The sequence below is a fragment of the Chinchilla lanigera genome, unplaced genomic scaffold (genome assembly GCF_000276665.1).
Source record: "Chinchilla lanigera isolate Chin_1 unplaced genomic scaffold, ChiLan1.0 scaffold00076, whole genome shotgun sequence".
Taxonomy (NCBI): domain Eukaryota; kingdom Metazoa; phylum Chordata; class Mammalia; order Rodentia; family Chinchillidae; genus Chinchilla; species Chinchilla lanigera.
This window is the reverse complement of record NW_004955477.1, coordinates 2,519,958-2,542,671: the sequence shown is the minus strand read 5'-3', so window position 1 is coordinate 2,542,671 and position 22,714 is coordinate 2,519,958. Positions and strand designations below refer to the sequence as shown.

Below are 22,714 nucleotides of genomic sequence, written 5' to 3'. Positions count from 1 at the left end.
CAGTCCCACATTTTCAATACCATTTTCTTACCCTGACCTCTGCCTTGCAAAGGGGTACCCTAGGGCCACAGCCTGCAAGTCCAAAGGCAACAGCCCTGGCACTGTTTCTTGCTTGGGCAGCTGGAATCTTGTGTGCAGGTGGCCACCCTCCCTCAGGCCAGGATGGCATTTGTGTAAGCAGGTATGTAGGACCTAGTAAGGCCACATCTCCACCCAGTCTAAGGGAGAGGGATAGGGCACAGGTGAAGCTCCTCATCCTTCCCTGCCACAGACAGCAGCCCCTGTCCGAATCCTTCTGGAGTAGGCCCCAGAGAAGGTGTGGAACAAGCAGGAGGGTCTGCCACAGTGCCTACTATGGAGCCACCCAGGCTGTGGCTGGCCGGAATTCCCACTACAAGGCCAATTTTCAGTGAATTATAGTCTCATGTGTTAAAAGGTGGCCCTGGCTGGACATCAGTTGTCAAACTGGAGCCAGGAGCTTTGGAAGCTTGTGAGACAGGATAGAGGGGCCCAAAGCTCCCCACGAGGTACTGTATTTGATTTCCACAGCCTCCCCGAATGAATCCCTTGCAGCTATCCGGCCACATCCAGTGTTTCATGGCCTCTCCAGGAGACTGCTTTCATGAGGCAGTCTTCAGTTGTGGATCTACTCCAGATGATTCTGCCCTGTAGCTACCCTGGATGACTCCATCCCTCTGCAGCCATCCTCAGGTCTGAGAAGGGCCCCACTCCTACCCAAGACCAAACAGAAAGAAGTACTGTGTGTGCACAAGTCTGCCTTTGTTTTCCTACATAAGCAACCTCCCCCATATCCTCGGTGGGTCAGTCTGTGCACTGTTTCCCTTTATGTTGCAGCATAAGTACCAGTAAAGCCTCTCCCACGTGGCATATTCCTGCCTATTCATGATTTCTATCTTGAGTTGAGCATGCTGAGCTGGTAACACCGAAGGGTGCTGGTGCTGAAAGCAGTCAGAAATGAGCTGGTAACACTGACGGCCATTAGCCGCAGAGAACAGAGAGCAATGGAGAACTGCCAGACATTGCCATTGCTGGTAGTCGGAAGAGTTCCTAAGGACTGGCAGTAGCTGCTGGCTCTGAGCAGTTAGGAGGGCCTCTAACACTAAAAGAGGTGACAGCACTGGGATTTAAAGCTCAAGGCTGTTATCACTAAAAGAGCTGCATGTCGCCAACTTATGATCTTTATACAAACTGAGCAAAAGAACCCCTGGCCAGCTGGTAACATCTTGGAAGCCTGTACAGAGATCCTGCCCTTTAGAGTGCGTGCAATGGAAATGTGCATGAGCAGTGGAGACGCAGCTGAAGAACTAGCCTATATCTGATTTCTTACATGTGGCTAATGACCCACACCAGCCAGTGACACTGGGATGGCTTCTGTTTTTAAACTAATGATTCTGTACTTTCAGCTGGTGACTCAGTACTTTCTTTGACTTCCCCAGCAGGAGGTCTGCCAACCTCTGGGGTCATCTCTAGGGTGGGGACTCTCCCCTTTCCAGGCACCCTGTTCTATTTTGGCATAGCTCTAACACATCTTCCTGGGCACAGTTTCCTACACGTTAAATAAGGGCTGAGTACAGCATAAAAATAGCTCATTCTTACAGCAGCATTACTGCACACTAGAAGGTATCAAGATAGAGGACCTAGTCACAGTCCTCCATAGTATCTATACTTCCCTCTTTTTTCTACTCATGTACTTACACGCCTAATCTATAACTGTGTTTCTAACTGCTGGACTCCAGGTCCAGTCCCGACAGTCCAGGATCCAGAGGAGGAGGTCTCAGAGTAGATGGAACTGAGGATCAGGTGACAGTTCCTGTCAGAAAAACCCAGCATCAATGTCCCTGCCATATCTAAGCTTCATTTTCCACATCTGTAAATGGGAGGTGACAATACTGATGCAGCAATGACTTAATATCATCTGTAAGCTCGGAGCCCTATTTAGGAGTAGGAAACAGGATCAGCCTCAGAGTTTCACAATGACCAGAGGTACCAAGATGACCCGGACCCCAGCAGTGCCATCCAATGTCAGCACAGTGAGGGTGACTCTGAGCCTCCAACCTTCAGCAGGGCAGTCCCTTCTTTGGCTTCCACAGCAGGAGGTCTGCCAGCCTCTGAGGGTCATCTCTAGGGATAGGGACTTTCCAGTCTCCAGGCAGCTCATCTATTTAGGGATGGCTCTAACACATCTTCACTGGCACAGTTTACTAGAGGTTAAGTAAGGTTCCTTCTAGCACTTTGCAGACACATAGCAAGTGAACAGAATGAAGTGAAGGCTACTGGGAAGAGCGTGGCCTGAGGACTGGGCCTTGCACATCACAGCATCCACACATGTAAAGAAAGCACAGCTTTGGCATAGGCTCCCAGTGGGCATGCATCAGAAAGTGGCCCTGGCTGACTGACCAGGGAAGCCTCAGAGACTGTGCCAGTCCTGAAACACGTGCAGTGCTCTGTGCTGCACTGCCAACAGAAAATGCTTATTCCCACTTTACTAAAAAGACCAGAAGCGAGACCAGCTTCAGGGAGAGTTAGATTCAGATGTTTAAGTGATGTCACTGGGAGTTTCTGCATTTCTAGGCTCTGCTTTTCTGCTGGTTGGCTTCATTTTCAGGCACTTTCTCCTGGGGTGACAGAGGTGGCTACTGCTGGTTCTCAGCTTATCTTTCAGTGGCCATTTTCTAAAGGGTTCTGGAAAATCCTGGGTCAAGTCACGGCTCACATGCCCACTGCCGTAGCTAGGAGCCTCTGTGCTGAGCCTGAGTCCCAGTGCCCAGGCCTGCGAACAGTGATGGGCTAGGGGTAGAGGCATGATGGCCCCAGAGGACACAGGAACAGACTCAGAGGAAGAGGCAGGAACCCAGGTGCCGTGCCCCACCCCACCCCGTTATGTACTATGACTCTTTGAGGCTATACAGTCACTGTAACATCTGAGGCTTTGCTTTGTTTGTTTACCACTAACTGCCCAAGGATTTTGGCCCGTTTGGAAACATGGCTCCAGTTGTGTTTCCCACTTGTAGGTCAGGAGGTCAACTCTGCTGTCCCACCGATCACTGACAAGCTGGGAGCCACACAGGCGAGGTAGATTGAGTCTCTACCTCCAGGAGAGCCCCAGGATGGTAGGAGGCCAGAGACTGAGTCCCAGGCTAGAGGACCTACCAGGGAGTCCCATTATAGGCCCTGCTGGTCGAGAAACAGTCTGTGGACATGAGAGGGGCTGGTGGCCCAGAGAGGGTGTGAGGTAAGGCAAGGAGCATAAAAGGCCATTGCTCGGCGCCAGCAAAGACGACAGCAGTGACAGTGATGGGAGATGAGTGTGGGAGGCTGCTGGGCACCAGGAGAGGGAATGAATCTCACCCTCGGCAAGGTGGGTCCACCTGCTCACCTACGGATGCCTTTTCCCTACTAGAAGGAGCAGCTCGGAGCGTGGAGACACCTGCACCTCCGCCCCCATCCCAGCAGTGCCTGGCTGTCACAGGGGCTCAGTAAGTGTCTGGGATGGGGACAAGAAGACAAGCTTGGCCTCCCTTCAGTGCTGGTGGGGACTGGCATGGTTTGAATGTCCTTCCAAAACTCATGTTGAACCTTATTGCCTGGGGGAGTAAGGCTCATCCGCAGTGGACACATGAGGAAAATGAGGCACATAGGAGGTAAGTATGTCCAAGTTTATCCAGCTGGATCTGTACCCTGGAAGGACAAGGGCCAGGCTTTTGTCTCCCCGTTGCTCTGGTTTTGTACAGTTGCTCACCCACATGAAGGCAGGAAGTACCAGGGTACCAGGGAGGCACAGTCGCACTAGGTAGAGGGACTGGCTGTCTCCAGCCTGAGGATGACAGCAGGGCCAGGAGAGCACGCAACACGACATTCTAGGTTCTGCCCACAAAACTGCACCAATGAAAGTGAATAAAGGGGGCTGGGGATTTAGCTCAGCGGCAAAGCGCCTGCCTGGCAAGCGCAAGGTCGTGAGTTCGGTTCCCGGTACCGGAGAAAAACCAAAAAAAAAAAAAAAAGAAAGTGAATAAAGTGCAATCATCAGGATAAAGTGCAACCACAAGAACAGAAGTCAGAAATCAAGCCCATGGGTGCCATTGCATCTGTCCCGGGTGTAGGCAAAACGGAGCAACAAGCAAAGCTTTGGGAAACTTTCCCTCCTGTCCCTGGACTAGCTCATGCCAACCACACTGGCCATGACCCAAGCCATACCATGGTAGCGAGAAGGCTGGGGCCATTCCCATGGGGAGCAAGAGAAGACTGGAGTGAGACCCCCGTCTCAGAGGGGCTCCGCAGCAGGGCTCGAACGGCGCTCGAGTATACCTTAGAGCCTACGTGGCTCAGGTTCCCATTGGGGCCACACACGAGGAAGCTGGGGCCCACAGCAGGCACCCAGAACACTGTGGACAGGAGGCCAGCCTGGCACAGGACGGTGAGCCACTCTTGCCATGTCTCACGGCAGTGGTCCCTCACTTCTCCAGCAAGCTGCAGTCCTGCCAGAGCTGCCGAGACTGGCCTGGCATCCCCTTCTCATTCCACTCCACAGCAGGCAAGGGAGGGCTCCAGTTCAGCTGACTCTAAGCACAAACAGGTGACTTCTGGGGCTGCCAACTGTCACCTCACACCACCAGGCCCTCAGGAGGGTGCATGGGGTCAAATGACCCACTTCATGATCTGCCCTGGGTCAGAAGCCCCCGAAGCCAGGCTGTGTGTGTGTGTGTGTGTGTGTTTAGGGTGATAAAGCAGGGAGAGGGAGGGATGTGAGCAGCCATTCTTGTTTGGCAGGACTGGCCTTTGCCCAGAATTCCATGAGACCTAGCTAATTACAGGGTGCTATGAGTGTTCAGAGGCACCGAGTCAGAGACTTGGGTTTGAATCCTGCCTGGCAGGCTGTGTGGCCTTAGGTAAGTTATTCCACCTCTTTTTGCTGCTGCTTCCACATCTATAAGCTGGGAAAGATGAGAGGCAGCCTTCAGGGTCAGGTGATTTATCTGAGCTGAGGTTAAGGGGAGGGCGCCTACACAGGCCTGAGTGTGTGTCCCTTTGGGAGGCACCCACCCAGTAGCCTCCTTGCGAGCTTGCTGCTGAGTGTCCTCCTCTGGGGAAATCAAAAGGGTGAGAAGAGCAAACATGAGCAGCAGGCCCAGACCACATACCTGGGATGTTTGCTGAGTGACTCCTGGATTGATGTGCCCCGTGGACCTGGTGGAACTGGAAGGCCCAGCTGACCCTTCCTTAATTCCTGTCCCACCGCTCTGGGGCCTTCCAGGACCTGAGTTACCTGCAGGCTCCCCAGAGGCAAGTTCCCGGGGCTGGGAGGATGTTATGTGTGTTCTCCCTCCTGGCTGGCCCCTGGCCTCCCGGCCTCCCTCTGTGGCCACCCCCAGCCTCTACTAGCCATGCCCCACCGGATCTCCTTGGGAACACAGAGCACAGCCCGGCCGCTGACAGATTTGAATACCTTTCCCATCCTGCCCGGGACACAAAGTGGTCTTGGTCAGGGATCAAGCATAATGAGGTCAGGTTGAGGACAGGTACCAGAAAGTACCATACTTGTGTGTCTCCACCCACGGGCCAGTCAGAGAGCAGCGACACTGTACAGATTCAAGGAATCTGCCTCCCGCCTCCACAGAGAAAGCTGGAGGGGGCAGTGTCCACCCCGGATCCTCCTTCCTTGCCTGCAGCACCAGGTAGGGTATACTCACCTCGTTACACATGCCCACCTCTGTCTGCCAAAGCCCTCTGCTGGCGGCCCATTCTACCCTCCCCAGGGCCTCTTGGGGTTCCCTCCCCAGTCTCTCATTAGGCCCAGGGTCTGAGGGAACTGGACTGTCAGGTGCTGATCATGCCCGAGACCCTTTAGGACTATAAAATGGGAGAACAGGGGCTCCCTCTCAGACCGCTAACTGGTGGCCAGGATATAGTGCAAGAGGGACTTGGTCTGCTATGGTGAGGGGCCCGTCTGATGCCATCTGGCAAGCTAAACATATGACACATGACCCAGCAATGCCATCTGTTGGCAGGCCTGCCCTAGAAGGACCCATGTTGGTGTCCCCAGGAGGCAGGCCAGAATGTTCCTGCCAGCCTGTGCAGAATGGCCTAGCTAGGCCATACCCAACCATCTCCTCATCCCCTCTGAGGGACGGGCAGAGAGGCGAGTTCCTACCACAGAGAACACACGGCCACCAGGAGGAACCAACGATGGCAAACGATCCACGTGGTCTTCCATTCAGTTGAAAGTTGGAATAGGCCAGCCCCAGCTCTACTGCTGAGGGATACAAACCACACCCAGAAATGAGTGTGACCAAAGTGGGGGTGGTGGTCACTCAGGGGACCAGGGGCATGGGATGGCCAGGGACTAGGGTCTGCTGGGGAGCTGGCAGTGTCCTGGTTCTTGACAAACATGTTTGCTTTGTTAGTCATTAAGCTTCACAGTCAGAGTTTATTCATATCACACTTTTTTTTCCAGTACTGGGCACTGAACTCACAGCCTTCGTACTGAGCAATATCCCCGACCCTTTTTATTTTAAAGATAGGATCTTGCTAAGTCACTAAGTTACCCAGGTTGGGCTTGAAATTATGATCTCCTGCCTCAGTCAGTCTCTTAAAGTTCTGAGATTGTAGGCATGCATCCACATGCCTAGCTTCATACGAAAATTTTTTTTTTTAATTTTAATGAAGGCAGGGACAGTGGCATGCACCTGGAATCTGAGTGCTCTGTGAGGCTGAGCAGGAAGTCTGCAAGTTCAAGCCCAGCATGGGCAAGACTCCTAAAAATAACAAATAAACTGGACTGGGGATGTAGCTCAGCGGCAGAGTGCCCCTGAGCTCAATCCCTAGAACCTCAAAAGTATTTTTTAATGAAAGTGTGTCAAAAAGTAGGTTAGCGTTTGCCTAGGGCTGGGAGACCGGGGCTTCCGTACTGATGACTCAAAGGCTCGGGATTTCCTCCTGGAATGATGAAATGTTGTAAAAACGATTGTGGGGAAGGCTGCGCAACCATGAATGCATGAAAAGCCTGAGCTGTACACTGTGCAGATTATCGCTCATCAAGTTGTTTCAAAAAGCAACAAAAGGAAGACAGCATACAGGCTTGAATTTGGGTGTGTCCTGTCTCCCTGTGGGACCTCAGTTGAACTGAAGCTCCTCTCTGACTCCACAAGTGCTCAAACACATCCCTGTAGCCACAGGACGGGAGGGGTCTGAAGAGTTGCTGGGGACACTGAATCGCTCCACAAGCAGAGTCTCCCAAGCTCTGTCCCACTGACCTTGTCTGCACCGGCAGTGGGGAATGTGGCCTGACGGATGGGGGAGACCCAGTGCAGTGTTAGTCCCTGCTCCAATGCATGGGTGCAGCTGGTTCCGGCTTCCCCTGGGCCGGGCTCATCTTCCAGTGGCTCTGGACTTGGGGCTTTTCACAGGAGGACAGAAGTCCTGCTCAGCCTGACAGTAGCAAGTCTCTCATCTGCAGGCACAGAGGACCAGGGACAGAGAGACCTTGACTCCCGGACCTGCTGACCAGTGCTGCCTTCCACACCTGGCCTGCACTGGACAGCTGCTTGCTGTTACACAGGTGATGGCTGAAAAACAGCACCCCTGTGTGCGTACCTCCCTCAAACCCTACACGGCAACTGAAGAAAAATCTGTCATTCCAAAGGGAACCCAGAGCCTCTTCCTATAAGAAAAAGCGAAGTCAGTCGCTGTAGTCATGAGGACCCAGTCAAAGGCGTGCTGGGTGGCAGCTGTCTGCACATGTGGCCACGTTCTGCAGCACCCTCCCTCCTGCCTACTCCGCCTCGCTGGGTGGCCTGTGCAGGGCGGAGGGAAAGCTGGGTGGCTCTGGGTGGAAAGGCCCCCACAGCACCCGGTCCCAGCCCAGTTCAGGAGAAAAGGAGCATCTGAGCCTCGGTGAAGCTCAAACTACTGGAATCCTGGTCAGAAAACGTTTCCTCTGGAGTCCAGAGGGCAAAGACCATTCTGGGCTCAAAACATCTTCCAACCTTGAGAACACAGTAAGGGAAGATTCGCTGTGAGCTTTGTGTAGCTGGTTTATTTACACAGTTAACAGAGGATTCAAGCACTGGCACCTTCCATTTGTGCTTAAGAAACACAGTGCTGCCTGGACTGGGTACTGGAGTGAAAGGAAACTGGGAAGCATTTCCCAGTTTCCAGCTGGTCCCCAGGAGGTGGGTCAGTGAGGATATAAAGAGGTAGGAAGACTGACTTGCTGAAGGCTACTTCTCCCCCGCTGGGGGCAGACAGGGCTCTTCAGAATGGGCAGACTGTCCCTTCCACGTATCTGCCAGGATGGGAGGACCCTGGGTCCAGCCCCGGTGCCCAGGGAAGATGCAGCCTGCCCCTGGGAGGAAGGGAAGGGGCAGCAGCGCCTGGCAGTGGTGGGCAGCAGTCCTCCCAGACAAGTCCTGGCCACTCAGGCCCAGAGCTTTGCCTGACCCTGAGGCAAGGCCCAGGAAAGCAGTGGCTACGGCTCTGCCACAGATCTGACCACAGAGCAGGATGCAGTGGCCAGAGCACCTGCCATGGAGGAGAGGCAGGGCTCTAGACTAGTCCCTGGAGCCCTGGCCTGGTGGCCCTGGGGAAGGCTCAGCTGTTTCACTGAAAGGCCCATCCCAGGGGGAAGCCGGCGCCCATGGGTCTGCAGGACTCACCGAGACCACAAGGAACTGCACCGGTGGGCACAGGCACTATGGAGTAAGCACATGGTTCTGGGCTGGGCAGCAGGGACGCCCCATGGTTGGGGGGACCTCCAGGAGTCCAGAGGAATCACCATCTGCCCTGGGCTCCATCTGCTGGCATGCCCAAAGTGCCAGATGCCCGAGGAGCAGGGCAGATGAGGAACGGCTCAAGCCCTTACCTGTCAGCCAGGTGTGGCCGCACCCTAGCTGGGCTGGACTTCCACACAGAGCAGGCATGAGGAGAACTCTTTGTGTTTGTGCCCAGCTCCAGGGCAGCCCTGCTGAGTAGGGAGAGCTGTACATACCATCAGTCCAAAACCTTCCTAGCTCAGATGGGGAACGACCTCCGCCCCTTGACAAAGCTCTAGGACTCTCCTGCTCAGGGACTGAGCCTTCTGCGTGGCAGGCCCTGCAAAACTCACTTCCCAAGCCAAGCCACCCTATGATGAGGCCTAAGTTAGAGCTTCAGTCTTAACTTTAGTCACGCTGTGGGAACAGCAGCAAGACAGGGCCATGGGCACACGAGCAGATCTCTCGGCTCAGGAAGGAGCCCAAACCCCACACTCCCCAGCAGCTCCTGTGTGCAAAGCTTGAGGACAGTGGCCGAAGGGCCATCCTGCAGCAGGGCTCTGAGACAGGCCCCTCCCGTTCTTACGCCAGCCCTGCTCGGTGGCCCCGAGAGCTCAGTGTCCCCATCCTGCCTCAAGTTCACACCGGTGTGAATGCCAAGTCACTCAGCACATGGCTACCTGCCACCTGTGCCCACGGCAAGGCCACCCTCCCCAGCCCTTCACTCTGCCAATTGGCCAACAGAAGTCAAGGCGCAGGAGGCCTTCCGATACCCAGCCCACTCATCCAGGGGCCTGTGGGTCCTGCAAGGACACTCAGGGCTAGAGCAGAGGCCCAGTACAAGGGTAAGGACTTCCCTTGGTCACCGACAAGACATGGTCCCTGCATGTGGGACTCTTATCTGGCAGAGGCAGAGACCATGGTGACCTCCACACCCAGTGCTGCCTGCCCAGAGATTCTGAGAGGGGCAAGGAGCTTGGGTTGGGAGGGTCAGCCCTGGGAAGGGCGAGGCGGGTACTGGCAGAAGGCCAGGCAGTAGCATTTCTGCACAGTGAAGGGGCTCTGGCCCAGGATCTAGGCTGCCCATGGCAGAGGACACCACATAGGATGCCACAAGGGACTCTGGAGACCCTGTCCCCAAATAAGTGAGTCCTATCACCGCTAGGGAGCACACAGCTGGCCCTGTAGCCTGCTGTCCAAGCCATGCAGTGCAGCAGGCCTCATGAGGGTGCGTCCATGCGCCTACAGTGCCATCTGGAGGGAGAAAGGGGTAGTGCAAGGACGAGGCACCTTCCCCTGGAGGAGGCCAACTCCAGCCACAGAACCACACTAATAAAAAGTACAGAAACGGGTGAAATGAACGTACAGTGTTGACATTTCAACCAACAATGATATAGAAAACATTAATACAGAAATTACTGATGAGCTCGGTCACACTCTATTTCCTACGTGGTCTCTGAAACCTGGCATGAAGTTCACCCTTTCGGCGTATCCCATTTGGATCAGCTGCATTTCAAGCACTTGGTTGCCACCTGAAGCTTGTGGCCACTGTATTGGACAGCGAGGCCCGAGAGAGTCAGCACTTGCTGGGGGATTTGTCCCTTGTACATGTGCTCACACACACAGGACCTGCCTTCCTTTTCTGCCCCTTCGCCTCCTGATGGGTGACTCAGTCCCTACCTTACCCGAACCAAGACTCTTGTCCCTCCATCCTGCAGGACAACTAAGGCAGATCTGCATCCTGACATACAAGCAAAAGTCAGGCAAGTCCCATTCTCTCCAACCAGGGCAATGCAACTGTACCTGGGGGCCAGACGGAAATCACTCACCCGACAGCAGCACCAGCATCACTGCTGGCCAAAAACAAAGGCTGCTGTGTGCACGAAGCACTGGAGTGAGTACTTACAGGTAGCATGCTGTCAGGTGTTTACAGAGAAGAAGACTGACCAGGAAAGATGCCGTAAAACATGTTCAAGAAGAGAAAAACAACCTGCAGGTTGCAAAACAGTATAATCCCATTTTCATAAAATGAAAAAACCCAAACACCAGCACTATGCACGCCTCGAAGGATTTGGCAAACTGTGCATGGAATTTCTCTCTCCAGGAGAAAACTCCTTTAGGTAGACAACATTTACTTTGTGTGTGTGTGTGTGTGTGTGTACGTGTATGCAGTGCTGGGGATGGAACCCAGGGCTTTGTGCATACTAGTCAAGCCACATTCGGCGACCTTCCTGCACTCTCCTTTAAATGTGACGCAGGTAACTGGACTCTGAAAAGGGTTAACTCCTGGCCGTGTGGGCGAGGCACAGCCTCCGCATGCTCACTTGCTTGTCTGTCAAGCTCCCTACTGTGGGTGGGACTTTCTTCAGACCCTGCCATCTAGCGGCACGCGTGGGCAAAGCACAAGGCCAGTGCTTTCTCAGTGAATAGGGGCACCTGTCTTGTGCAGGTCAAGAAGATTCCAAACGAAGACATTTAATCAAGAAAGATAATATATTTTCCTACAACAAACCAGAAGAAGCCCTGTGCACAAGATTCACAGGTCCTACGTTTCATCTTCTGCTCAGGCACACCACACCAGAAGTCAGATGCACACTAAGCTCACGCAGGGCCTCCACGGGGCAGTACTGTGCAAGAGTGACAGGTGCCACGCACTCGCGGGGTGCCAAGTTCCATCTCAGCCAGGAGCTCCTTGCCTGGGAGCAACAGCCAGGTCAGGCTCTGAAACTCTGAGGCGAAGGTGAGACTAGGGGCTTCGAGGCCTTGCTATAGTCTGAACAGGTCCCCCAAAATTAAGTTCTTGAAAACTTAGCTCCCAATGCTAAGTGTGGGAAAGTGGGCCTTTTAGAAGGTGTCTGGTCATAGGATTAACAGCGTTATTAGAAGGGCTTCTCTCTTCTGCCACGAGAGGACACAATATTCTCCCCTCTCTGGAAGACACAGTAACTAGGTGTTATCTTGCTTTTTTCTTTTTTTTTTTTTTTTTTGAGACAGAATCTCACTTTATAGTGCAGGGTGGCCTTGAACTCATTATGTAACCCAGACTGGCCTGAAACTTGCTGTGATTCTCCTGCCTCAGCCTTTGGAGTGCTGGGATTACAAGTGTGTGCCACCACGCCCGGCTAGTAGGTGCTATCTTGGAACCAGAAAAAGAACCTGTTGGCGCCTTGGTGTAGACTTCCCAGCTTCCAGAATGGTGAGAGTTACCTAGTTTAGGTACTGTTATAGCAGCACAGACAAAGACAGGGCCCTGGGCTGGCCTCTCAGAGAGAATGCTTCTGTGGCTTGAGAATGGGGTCTTCCTCATTCCTATAGGCCAGACACAACTAGGGGAGCCAGACTACCCACTTCAGGGCCTGGGAAAGAAAGGAGGCCCGCATCTCAGGAGTGCTGAAGCTTCAAAGGGGGCCGCACTCTGAGAGGGTGCGCGTGACCAGAAGGGACTGGGTTTCTTGACCTCAGATCCTGGCTGTTCACCTATGACTCCAAACCCGCAGGGCCCTCGGGTGCCTCATCTAGGAGAGATCCCAGAGAAGGAGTCAGGCTTCTAATTAATTCTGACCTTGCCCAAGCAGATCACTCAGTTAAAATGTGACTGACCTCCTTCCCACGCCCAAACCCACGTCCCCTGGGTGACCATTTTTTAAAAAAATTTAATTAAATTTATTGGTACAATTTAGGTGTCTACAATGATCACATGCTTCACAGGGAATCTGTACCTGCACATGATAGATCTTGATTTGTCCTTTTTCCCCTTCCATTCCCCTCCCTTCAATCCCTCTTCCCTTCCTTATTTCTGAAGCTTTGTTTCCATTTTATCCTTCTTGTCTCATTTTTTCTTTTCCCTTCCTTCCTTTCCCCCTCCCCCCTCCCTAGGTCCCCTTTCCTTCTGAACAAATTCTTCTTTCTCAATATCTATTGTACAACTTAGTTCTTATTTACACTTTCAGTTTCACACACCAGAGAGACAATGCAATATTTACATGTGTGTCCTATTTATTACATTTAAAGTATGGTCACAAGGTCCATCCATCTAGCAATAAATGTCTCAAGTTTATCCTTCTTTATGGTAGAGTAGTACTCCATTAAATATAAAAACCCACATCTTTTTTATCTGTTCATTGGTTGATGGATATCTGGGTTGTTTCCAAGATTTATCTGTCACAAACTGTGCCACTATAACCACAGGTGCACATATATTGCGGTGGTATGATGCTTTTAATTCTTTTGGGAAGATACCAAGAAGGGGAATAGGGGGTGGGTCAAATGGGACCTCTAGTCCTAGTTCTTTTTTTTTTTTTTTTTTTTTTGAGACAGGGTCTCACGTGCAGTTCAGGCTGGCCTTCAGCTCCCTCTGTAGCCCAGGTCGGTCTCAAACTCACAATGATCCTCCTGCCTCAGCCTCCCGAGTGCTGGGATTATAGATGTGTGCCATCACACCTGGCTAGTTCTAGTTTTTTGAGGAATCTCCACACTGATTTCTACAGTGGTTGCACCAGTCTACAGTCCCATCAACAGTGGAGAAGGGTTCCCTTTTCCCCATAGCACCACCAGCATTTGTTACTGGTTGATTTTTTTGATAATAGCCATTCTTACATGAGATGTAATTTCAGTGCTGTTTTAATTTGCATCTCTCGAATGACTAGTGATGCTGAACATTTTTCATGCATTTATTTGTCATTTGTATTTCATTTTCTTTCATCTGAGTCATCTCAGATGCCCATTTTTGGATTGGGTCTTTGAAATTAGGGGATCTGATTTTTTTTCAGTTTTTTATATGTTCTAGATATTACTCCTTTGTCTAAGGAGCAACTGGTTAAGATATTTTCCCACTGGGTTTTTTTTACTCTGTTGGTGATTTCTTTTTTTTTTTTTTTTTTTTTTTTTTGTTTTTTTTGGTACCGGGAATCGAACTCACGACCTTGTGCTTGCCAGGCAGGCACTGTGCCACTGAGCTAAATCCCCAACCCCCTCTGTTGGTGATTTCTTTTGCTGTGCAAAAGCTTTTTAATAAGATGAGATCCCAGTTGTTGGGTGACCATGTTTTAACCAAAAACCTGCAAATCTGTACTTTCCCTGAAGGGTACAATCAGATCCATCTAGCATAGACAAGGCAACGCTCTGACGCCTAAGACATTCTCAAAGGCCATGTGAACCAAAGCCTGGGCAGCTTCACGTATCCACAACTGCTGACCCTCAGCGGGTCAGATGGAGGTCCTGTTCTTGAGCATCCCTGACATACTGGTCTGTGGTCTCCAGGTTTTCTGCCCCTCATGGGCCAGAGAAGGCAGAGAAAAAGAAGAAAGAGGATGGCTAGTAGAGCTGAGGGTCACCACTGGTGACCACCACAGTGAAGGCTCTGAATACATTGCCTTATTATCTTTGCACTTTACATGTATTCATGTTCCAAGTCCCAGACCTTGTATCAAGACTCTGCCTTACCACTGGACATCAAGCCAGGAAGAAATGTGATTTCTGCTAGCAAGGTCAGTCAGCCCTTCCTTAGAAGTCAGTTACAGGCAAGGCAGTGAGTGTCCACAGAACTGCACATTAAAGTTTAGAGCTACAATGTCTCCCAAATGGCTCACGTGTTTAGGGGGTGACTGGATTCTGCAGGTGCTGTACTCATCGGGAGATGCATCCACTGGTGGGTTCACAGCTGAATGTGCCGTTAGGAGAAGGGCCCTAGCTGGAAGAGGCAGGGTTACTGGGGGCATGGCCTGGAAGGTTGTATTCGAGGCTTCCGGATCACTATGCAGTGAGCAGACTTCCTCCTCCAGGCCCTTCCTCCATGCTCCTCTGCCTTGCAGCCAGCCACCCATGGACTGAAACTGTGAGCTAAAATAAACCTCTCATCTCTAGGAGCTGCTTTTCTGCCTATGCATAAAGTCAGCTCTTCCTTGGAATGCTGGTCATACAATCGAACAAATCAATCTACAAAAATGAAGAAACCCTCTCTTTCCAGGTTGTGGGTGTTGAGTATTTTGTCCCAGTAATGGGAAAGGGATTAAGACACTGCTCAGGTATTTTGAAAGAAAAGCCTTTTTTGTTTTGAAAGCAAAAAACCAAGAACATGGCCTCCCTAGGCCTCTATGGAGAAGAGCAGACAAATGACCCGGCCACCGGCACTGACCTGAACTTGCCGGTGCGCACCAGCAGGGCTCTCATTCCACACCTCTGGGCACCGCCGACATCACCCACGATATCATCCCCGATCATGATGGCCTGTCAGGGCAGGGAAATATGCACAGAAGTGAGTCAGGAGAATTTTATTCCTGTGTTCCTTCATCTTTTTTGACATAATAAACTGCTTGATTTGATGTTTAAAACCACCATCACACGAATTAAACAAGATAATACTGTCATTGTATTGATTAAAAGTCAACCCGCCTTGAATTATCTCCTAGCTGCCTCCTTGGGCTGTGGCTCTAAACGGTATATATTTGCACACTTGAAAATCAATCAGTAGGCATCAAAACGATTTGGTGTAGCAAGGACAAGTGGGGATGCCAATGCACCCTGCCTGTATCTGAACAGAGGCTGCACTTTACCTAATGCTAAATACTCTGTAGCCCGGTGATGCTGCAAGCCCCTGGTTCCGTGAAAGCTGATTAAATCCCTGGCAAATCTTTGTAATCTACAGTTTAAAAGGTGTTGCTTTCAATAGTGAAGATGTTATGTGTCAAAACCAAACAATACACAACAGCAAAATATACACACAGGAAATGCTCATAGTCTGGATACCATTTCACAAGCAGCCTCAAGACAGACTCCCCAGTGGAAGCAGCCAGAAACTAGACAAACTCTTACGAGCCAACAGTTTTTAAAACATCAAGCAAGGGTAGATAGTGATTTCTGAGACACGCGAGAGGGGAGCCCTAGGGTTGGTCTGGCTTACTGCCTTCAGAGTTTCCAGACCTCAGATAAAGGAGGAGGCTATACCCTGAGACATACCCCTGAAGTCATACGCTGAAGCCCTAGTCTCCAACGTGACTGTATTTGGAGAATGGGCCTGTAAGGAGGTAATTAAGATTGCAAAGAGGTCACAAGAGTGGGGCCCTGGCCCAATGAGAGTAGGGTCCTTATGAGAGGAAGGGGAGATGCCACTGCTCTCTTCACACAAGCACAGAGGAAAGGCCACAAGCAAGGAGGCGGCCACTACAGTCTGGATACAGTTTATTCCCCAAAGGGCTCAGGTGCTGGAAGCACAGTCCCCTGCACGGTGTTGTTAAAGTGGCAGAATCTGTAAGAGGCAGGGAGAGCTGGATGGGTTATGGGGGTTCCACCCTTGGAAGGGATTAATGCTGGTTTCATAGGGTAAGTTAGGGAGAGAGCGCTGGTAGTTACACAGCAAGACTACTCCAAAAGGCTTGGCCCCTTCCATACACAGCTGCTTCCCTTTCTGCTTCTCCACTGTATTGTGATGCAGTGAGGGTGCCTGCATCAGAGGCTGAACACAGGGGGGCTGTCAAATCTTGGACTGTCAGTCTCCAAATCTGCAGCCTATATAGCTTCTTCACCTTGATCTCAGAATTGTAGCCCCAGAACTATGAGAATGTAAATTTCTGCTGTTTACCTTAACCTGTCTATTTTCTTAGTGTCCTGAGCTGACTAACGAGAGGGAAACCCTGAGTGGAACCCAGCAGACACTCTGTAACGCTAGTGAGCTTCTCACTGCTGGGACAAAATACCTTGTATACCTTAGCAGCAGGTCTCTGGCTCACGGTTTCAGAGGTTTCAGGCCATGCTTGATTGGGTTCAAGGGAGACACATTATGGCAGAGGAAAGCTGCTCACCTCATGCCGGCCAGGAAGCAGAAAGACAGAGAAAGAGCCAGAGCTGGAGCCAGGGTCAGAGACACCTCTGAACACTGCTGCACCGGGGATCAAAAGCTCAATACACAAGTCTTTGGGGGAATAGTTCATAGCTACACCACCATGCCCTCCAAATTGAAGATGATGCCAAGAGCTTGCAAAAGCACAGCCCCAGTGACCCGTTTCCTCCAACTGGAGACTGGCTCCTAAATAATCCGCTCAGCTCTGAACCCATCAGTGGCTTAATCCACTGACAAAGCTAGTACCCTCATAGCCCAGTCACCTCTTGAGGTCCCATCTCTGAACACTGCTGTACTGGGGATCAAGCATAGCAGGACTGCCTCACATAAGTCTTTGGGGGATACTTCATATCTAAACTATAATGCCCCCCAAATTGAGGAGACGAAGCCAAGATTCTGTGGAGACTAAAGTAGCACAATTCCACAGGGCAAAGAATCAGATAAAAGTGCACAGAGAGAACTGTAGGGGTACAAAGAAGGTTCCCTCAAGTGTCCAATAAGCTACTGATCGACACACTTGAGTAATGAAATGCCCAAGGCCTGGGAAAGAAGCACAAAGAAGCAATGAAAAAAATCAAGCCCTAGACTTCGTACAGGGTTGAACAGGAAAATTTTTGTTTTTTGGTTTTTCTCACTATTAGTTCAGGCTGGCCTTGAAGTCATGGTAATCCTCCTGTCTCAGCCTCCTGAGTGCTGAGATTACAGGAATGTGCCACCATGCCCGGCTGAAAAATCTTATAATTCACAGAGCATTGGGTGGCATTCTTAGAAGCATCCTGCTTCACTGATGGGAATAATTAATCCTAGACTAAACCCTGTTCTAGTGTTCCCTCTGAAGTCTTAAAAAGCAAGATCTAGGAGGGTCAAACTGTTTTCAAGTAATTTAGCGGTATTTCAAAACAAAACTCAAACATATTTCTGGTCATATAAAAATATCTAACACCTGAAAAGGTACAAGTTACAATCACATTCAATAAATAATTATCAGACATGCAACAAAAGAATATAATCAGAACAAAGGAGAGAAATCAAAACTAACCCTGAACTGACACAGATCTGAGAATTAGCAGATAGGAACATTATGGTTCTTAGAGTTGTACTCCGTATGTTCCAAACACTGAATAGAGAAATGGAAGACAGAAGAAAAAGATCCAAACCTTCTAGAAATGAAAACTGAATTCATTTCTAGAACTAAATCCTTCCAGGATTAAAAAATACATTAGGTGAAGTGAATGCCAGAGCAGACACTGCAGAGGAAAAGACTAATAAAATTGAAAATACAGCAACAGAAACATTCCAAAATGAAACAGGGAGAAAAGGAAACAATTCTAAAAATGACTAGAGCATCACTGAACTATGACACGACTTCAAGGGACCTGGTATATAACTGGAGTCCCTGAAAGCGAGATGAGAGAGGAGACAAAGGTATTTGTAGAATAGCTGAAAAATTTCAAAACTCACCAAAAATTATAAACCCACAGATTCAAAATCCTAATGAACACCAAGCACAAGAAACATGAAAAAAAAACCTCATCAAGGCACACGACAAACTGCTCAAAATGGATGATGAGCCCAGCACAGGGACGCACGCCTATAACCCGCTACTTGGCGTCTAAAGCAGGAGGACTGAGAGTTCTATCTCACCTGCACAACTTGGCAAGGCCCTGGCTCAAAATGAAAAAATAAAAGGGATCGAGCAGAGAAGTATGGGAAGTAAAAAGGAGTAAGATGCAATATGTATACGTACCAACTCTCCATGATGAGTGTATTCATTACGTGTCACACATATGTAATCACAATAAAATAAAAAATTTAAAATAAAATAAAGGGGCTAGGACTTGCCTAGCAATGTGTGAGGTTCTGGGTTCAAACCCCAGTTCTTGTGGGGGGAAATATATCTATTACAACAGACTCCACTTATCTCCCTCTTCCAGAAATGCATGAGCCCTGTCAGAGCAGGGAATGTAGGCTGATGACTGGCAATGACTTGGTGATCAACTGAGTGGATCACATTCTAAATCAAGGTTCACTGTCAGAGTCTGAAGACCACGTATAGCATGACCAATTAAGAGTGGGGGACTAGAATAATCTACTTCAGTGTTGCCAAGGCTTTAATCATATGGGTCTTATTTTACCCTAGTCACCTGTTGTTATGGTTTGGTCTGGATGTCTCCCCAAAGCCTCATTTAGTCATGAGGTGGGCTTCTAGAGTTTATGACTGATTCATGGTCCAATGTTGGGATTACGGATGTGAGTGCTATACCTGCCCTGGGGTGGGTAGTTTGCATACAACGTAAAGGAGGGGAAAAGGCTGCTTGCCACTGCTCTTCCCTTTTGCTCTTTTTGCTTTTCCTGTTTTCTGCCACCATGAACAGTTACCCTCTGCCATGTGCCACTCTGCCTTGGAGCTAGCTGAGTATGGACTGAAAGCTCTACAAACTGTGAGCTAAATAAACCTTCCCTTCCTTAATTTTGGGTGTCAGGTATTTTGTCTCAGCAATGAGAGAAAAGTACCCAAGACACCTGTATCAATATTATTGATTAAGGTGCTGGGGATTTAGCTCAGTGGCAAAAGCGCCTGCCTGGCAAGCGCAAGGTCCTGAGTTCGGTTCCTGGTACCGGAGAAAAACCAAAAAAAAAAAAATTATTGATTAAATTTATTCATCATTCTATATAAATCCATGTACTTTTGAAGAAAAAAACAGCTACTCTCATCTCCCTATCATAAACATTTAATTAAAAGCTTCAAAATGCTTTCAGAAGATTCTGCTGGTGATAGGTTGGCTAGCACTTTACGTATCAATTATGTTGCAGAGCTGCTCTCAAGACCAATCAGGAATGTCCTCGGTCCAGCCAGACTGAGAAACCGGAGTGAGTGCCCAATACTAGTTTAAAACGACAGCTGCTCCACAAGCTTCCTCTCTGAATGCAGATGCCAGGCAGGGTTAACCCATGAGTAAACACATCAACCAACATCAAGAAAACAAATAAAGATCATAAAGTATTCACAAGATGGAAATTTTAACTTATTGTGGGCCCATCCATTTCAGCTTGACCTATGAGGACAGGATTCAAATGGAATTTACTTTCCACCTGTGGGGGTGGGGGACCATGGAAATGAAAGCAGAATGGACAAATGGAGTTCTAGGCTCAAGACTGGCCGAGGCAGAGAGGACAGAATCCCAGCTCTGCTAGCTATGTGATCTAGGGCAAGCCTCTACTTCAATCTGTAAAATGTGTGTAACAGGTATGGTGCTTAAACAAAATCATACATGTTAAGCATCTGCCACAGTGTCTGGGTAATAAGTTACCTAAACACATTAACAGGAAAAATATTAGGAAATGTTCTATTGAGAAAATTCTAATTTGATAATGCTGGAGATTGTCCACACACTTCAATACAGATACTCTTTGCCTCAGGTACTTGGCTTCTTGGTATATTGTTGTTTTTTTCTGATACCGGGAATCGAACTCATGACCTTGCACTTGCCAGGCAGGCGCTGTGCCGCTAAGCTAAATCCCCAGCCCCTCGGCTTCTTGGTATGGAGCCCTGTGTGGGCCATGGTGTAGGGCCAGGCAGTGGGGACAAAGTGTGGGTCAGAGAGACACAGTCCCCATCCTTGTGGAGCTCACAGTCTAGTACTGAAAACAGCTATTAATCAGATAATTTCATAGACATAATGAGGCCTATGATAAAGCACAGGAGGTTGTGAGAACCTATGGGGCTTGGTGGCGGTCAGGGAAGGCATTCCAGGGGAAATGTTTTGAGCTTTGATTTGAAGGGAAAGAGTGGTCAGCTAGGCTGGTGAGGCACAGAGGAGGGGTGGGAGCGTTCACAGGGGATACCGTATGTGTGCCAACTACCTACTCACTCACCACTCCCCAAGGTAGGCCACGCACGGAGCTCCAAAAACTACAGGTAGACAAGTCTGAAGCCACTGTCCTTGCAAACACAACTAGAGGAATCCTAGAAACTGTGGGGAAGGGGAAAGGCAGAGCTGGTGCTGCCCCACAGCCAGGGAGGCTGTCAGGCTAAATGAGAACTTTTCTTATAATCAGCCTAGGCTCTTCAACTAATCACCCACAAACAGAGGCTGAAGGGCCCCTACCAGAGAAGCCAGGGAGGGAGGTGGTGGCACTGGGAGAAAACTGGTGTCTGCTGATGCTGAGAATTCTGCCAACTGCTAGTAGCCACTGCCACTGTGAGACAGGCGAGACACTTGTAGTAAGTTGCATTTCTTCCCAGTGACTACTCTGTACTTTATACATCTCACTAATTTTCTCTGACCTGTCCTCCCCCTAATACCCGTGTTTCTCAAAGGGTGTTATGTGTTCCAGTGGCAGACTGTTTAATTCCAGGTAGAACAAGGCCATAAATAATGTGATTATGTGCTATTTATTTTTAGATCAATTACGGTGAGAAATTCTGACCTTTCATTTACAATAATGATCAAAAGTTCCTTTGAAAATACATTTATTTAAAGTTTAAAAAAAAGTCAGCTTAAAGAAACTTTAAGTAACTAACAGAGCCAGTGGCAAGTACCTTGACATAGTAAAAGTTGGAATTTTCTTCTAGGATGACCGCTACTGGGACAACACTGCCAAGCACACGAGTGGGATTTTTTCTATGAAACTTCTGCATAGCTATATGGAAATCATCAAATCACCAAGGAAGAACTGGTCAGTGGCACCTGCTCCCTGAAGTGGGATGGCACTGGAGGGTGCCACACACAGGTGATTCCTGAGCTCCTGTGAAACTGGGACTGCTGGGCAACTTGTGGTCCAGCTTCGGGTGTACTCTCACCCTTTCCAAGGACTTTTCCTGAAATCGTCAGGTCAGCCCTTGAACACCCAAGGTGCTCCAACTCAGGACTGTGTGCTCCACTGCCCGGAGCTCAGGGACCAGTATGCTAGTGGGTTCCCTGGAAATGGTATGAGTCTTTCACATACTGTATGTCATGCTCTGGTAAAAATAAAATGTGTATGCGCACATGCACACAGTTAAATTCTCCCTTTCCAGAAGGGAAACTCAGGACTTCCTGGGCTGGGCATTTGTGGATGTGGCCCAGGGAGATGGAACCAGAAAAAACTGGTCCCTGGAAGGAAGAGCTGTTATCCAGGGAACAGCACTGTGATTCAGCCTGAAAAACCAATGTCTGCATCAAGGCAAATCCCCAGCTCCCTGTGAGGGTGGCAGAGCAGGAGCAAGGAGATGGGGAGCCGGGGGTGTGCGGCTACACAGAGCAGTGATGCCTGTCTTGGCCAGCTTGTGGGCTCCGCATACCAAAATGCGCTCAGGACCCTGGGGAATTCACAGATTTACTATCGGTGAAGGGCAATAATCACACCAGGAGGAGCAATTATTGCCAAATCATTTAGGATTTAAAAAATCATTGGCAAGAAGATGGAGGTCAAGAGGTGTGCTCTCAGGGGAAATAAAAAAAACTCTACCTGTCAGGCCTGGATTTCACTTCCTTCTTGACTGCGATATGGTAGAGAAGAAAGAGACACAAACCGAAAGGTCGGACTCCCACAGAACCTGAAAATCCAGAGTCCTGAAGGGAGGCGCAATAGTCCCTGTGGCAGGTTTCTTGGTTTGAGTTCAAAAGGCAGATTCATTCATCCTCAAATACTGTCTGCCTGCTGGGTCTCCTTTTTGCCATGCTAGGTGCTAGGAGAAGACCCTCCTTTCATGAGTGGCAATGTTTTAAAGGATAGACTTCCAGGGCCAAAGTGCTCCCCAAGAAAGCCTACCTTTCATGGACTGTTTAGCTATCCCAGTACTCTCCAGAGTGAGGTATTTCTCCTTATCACAGGCCAGGAAACACCAGGGAGGGGTGGGAATGGCTGCCCTAGGAGCATACACCCCACAAAGAAAGGCCTGGAGATGACATTTAGACCTTCACCTTCGGAGTACCTTAGAAACCTGGAGGCTTGGGGTGCAGGGTAGAAGTAGAGCTTGTCTAGCATGTGCAAGATCTTAGGTTCAGTCTCCAGTGTTGCAGGGATAGGGATGGGGCTGGTGGGCAGAAAGGGAGAGGGGAAGGGAGAGGAAGAGAAAGAACATCTCAAAGATTCCTGTTTTCCACAAAGCAAGAAACAACAGTATTGG

At 49.7% G+C, this 22,714-nt stretch overlaps 1 protein-coding gene across 1 annotated transcript in view; it reads right to left on the bottom strand.

The window, feature by feature from the left end:
* Lhpp (phospholysine phosphohistidine inorganic pyrophosphate phosphatase) overlaps positions 1 to 22,714 on the bottom strand; it is a 126,228-nt gene that overhangs the window by 64,216 nt on the left and 39,298 nt on the right. The window contains exon 6 of the mRNA XM_005401973.2: positions 14,902 to 14,993. Coding sequence (XP_005402030.1) covers positions 14,902 to 14,993 — 92 coding nt within the window. The remainder of the gene's footprint in view (positions 1 to 14,901; positions 14,994 to 22,714) is intronic.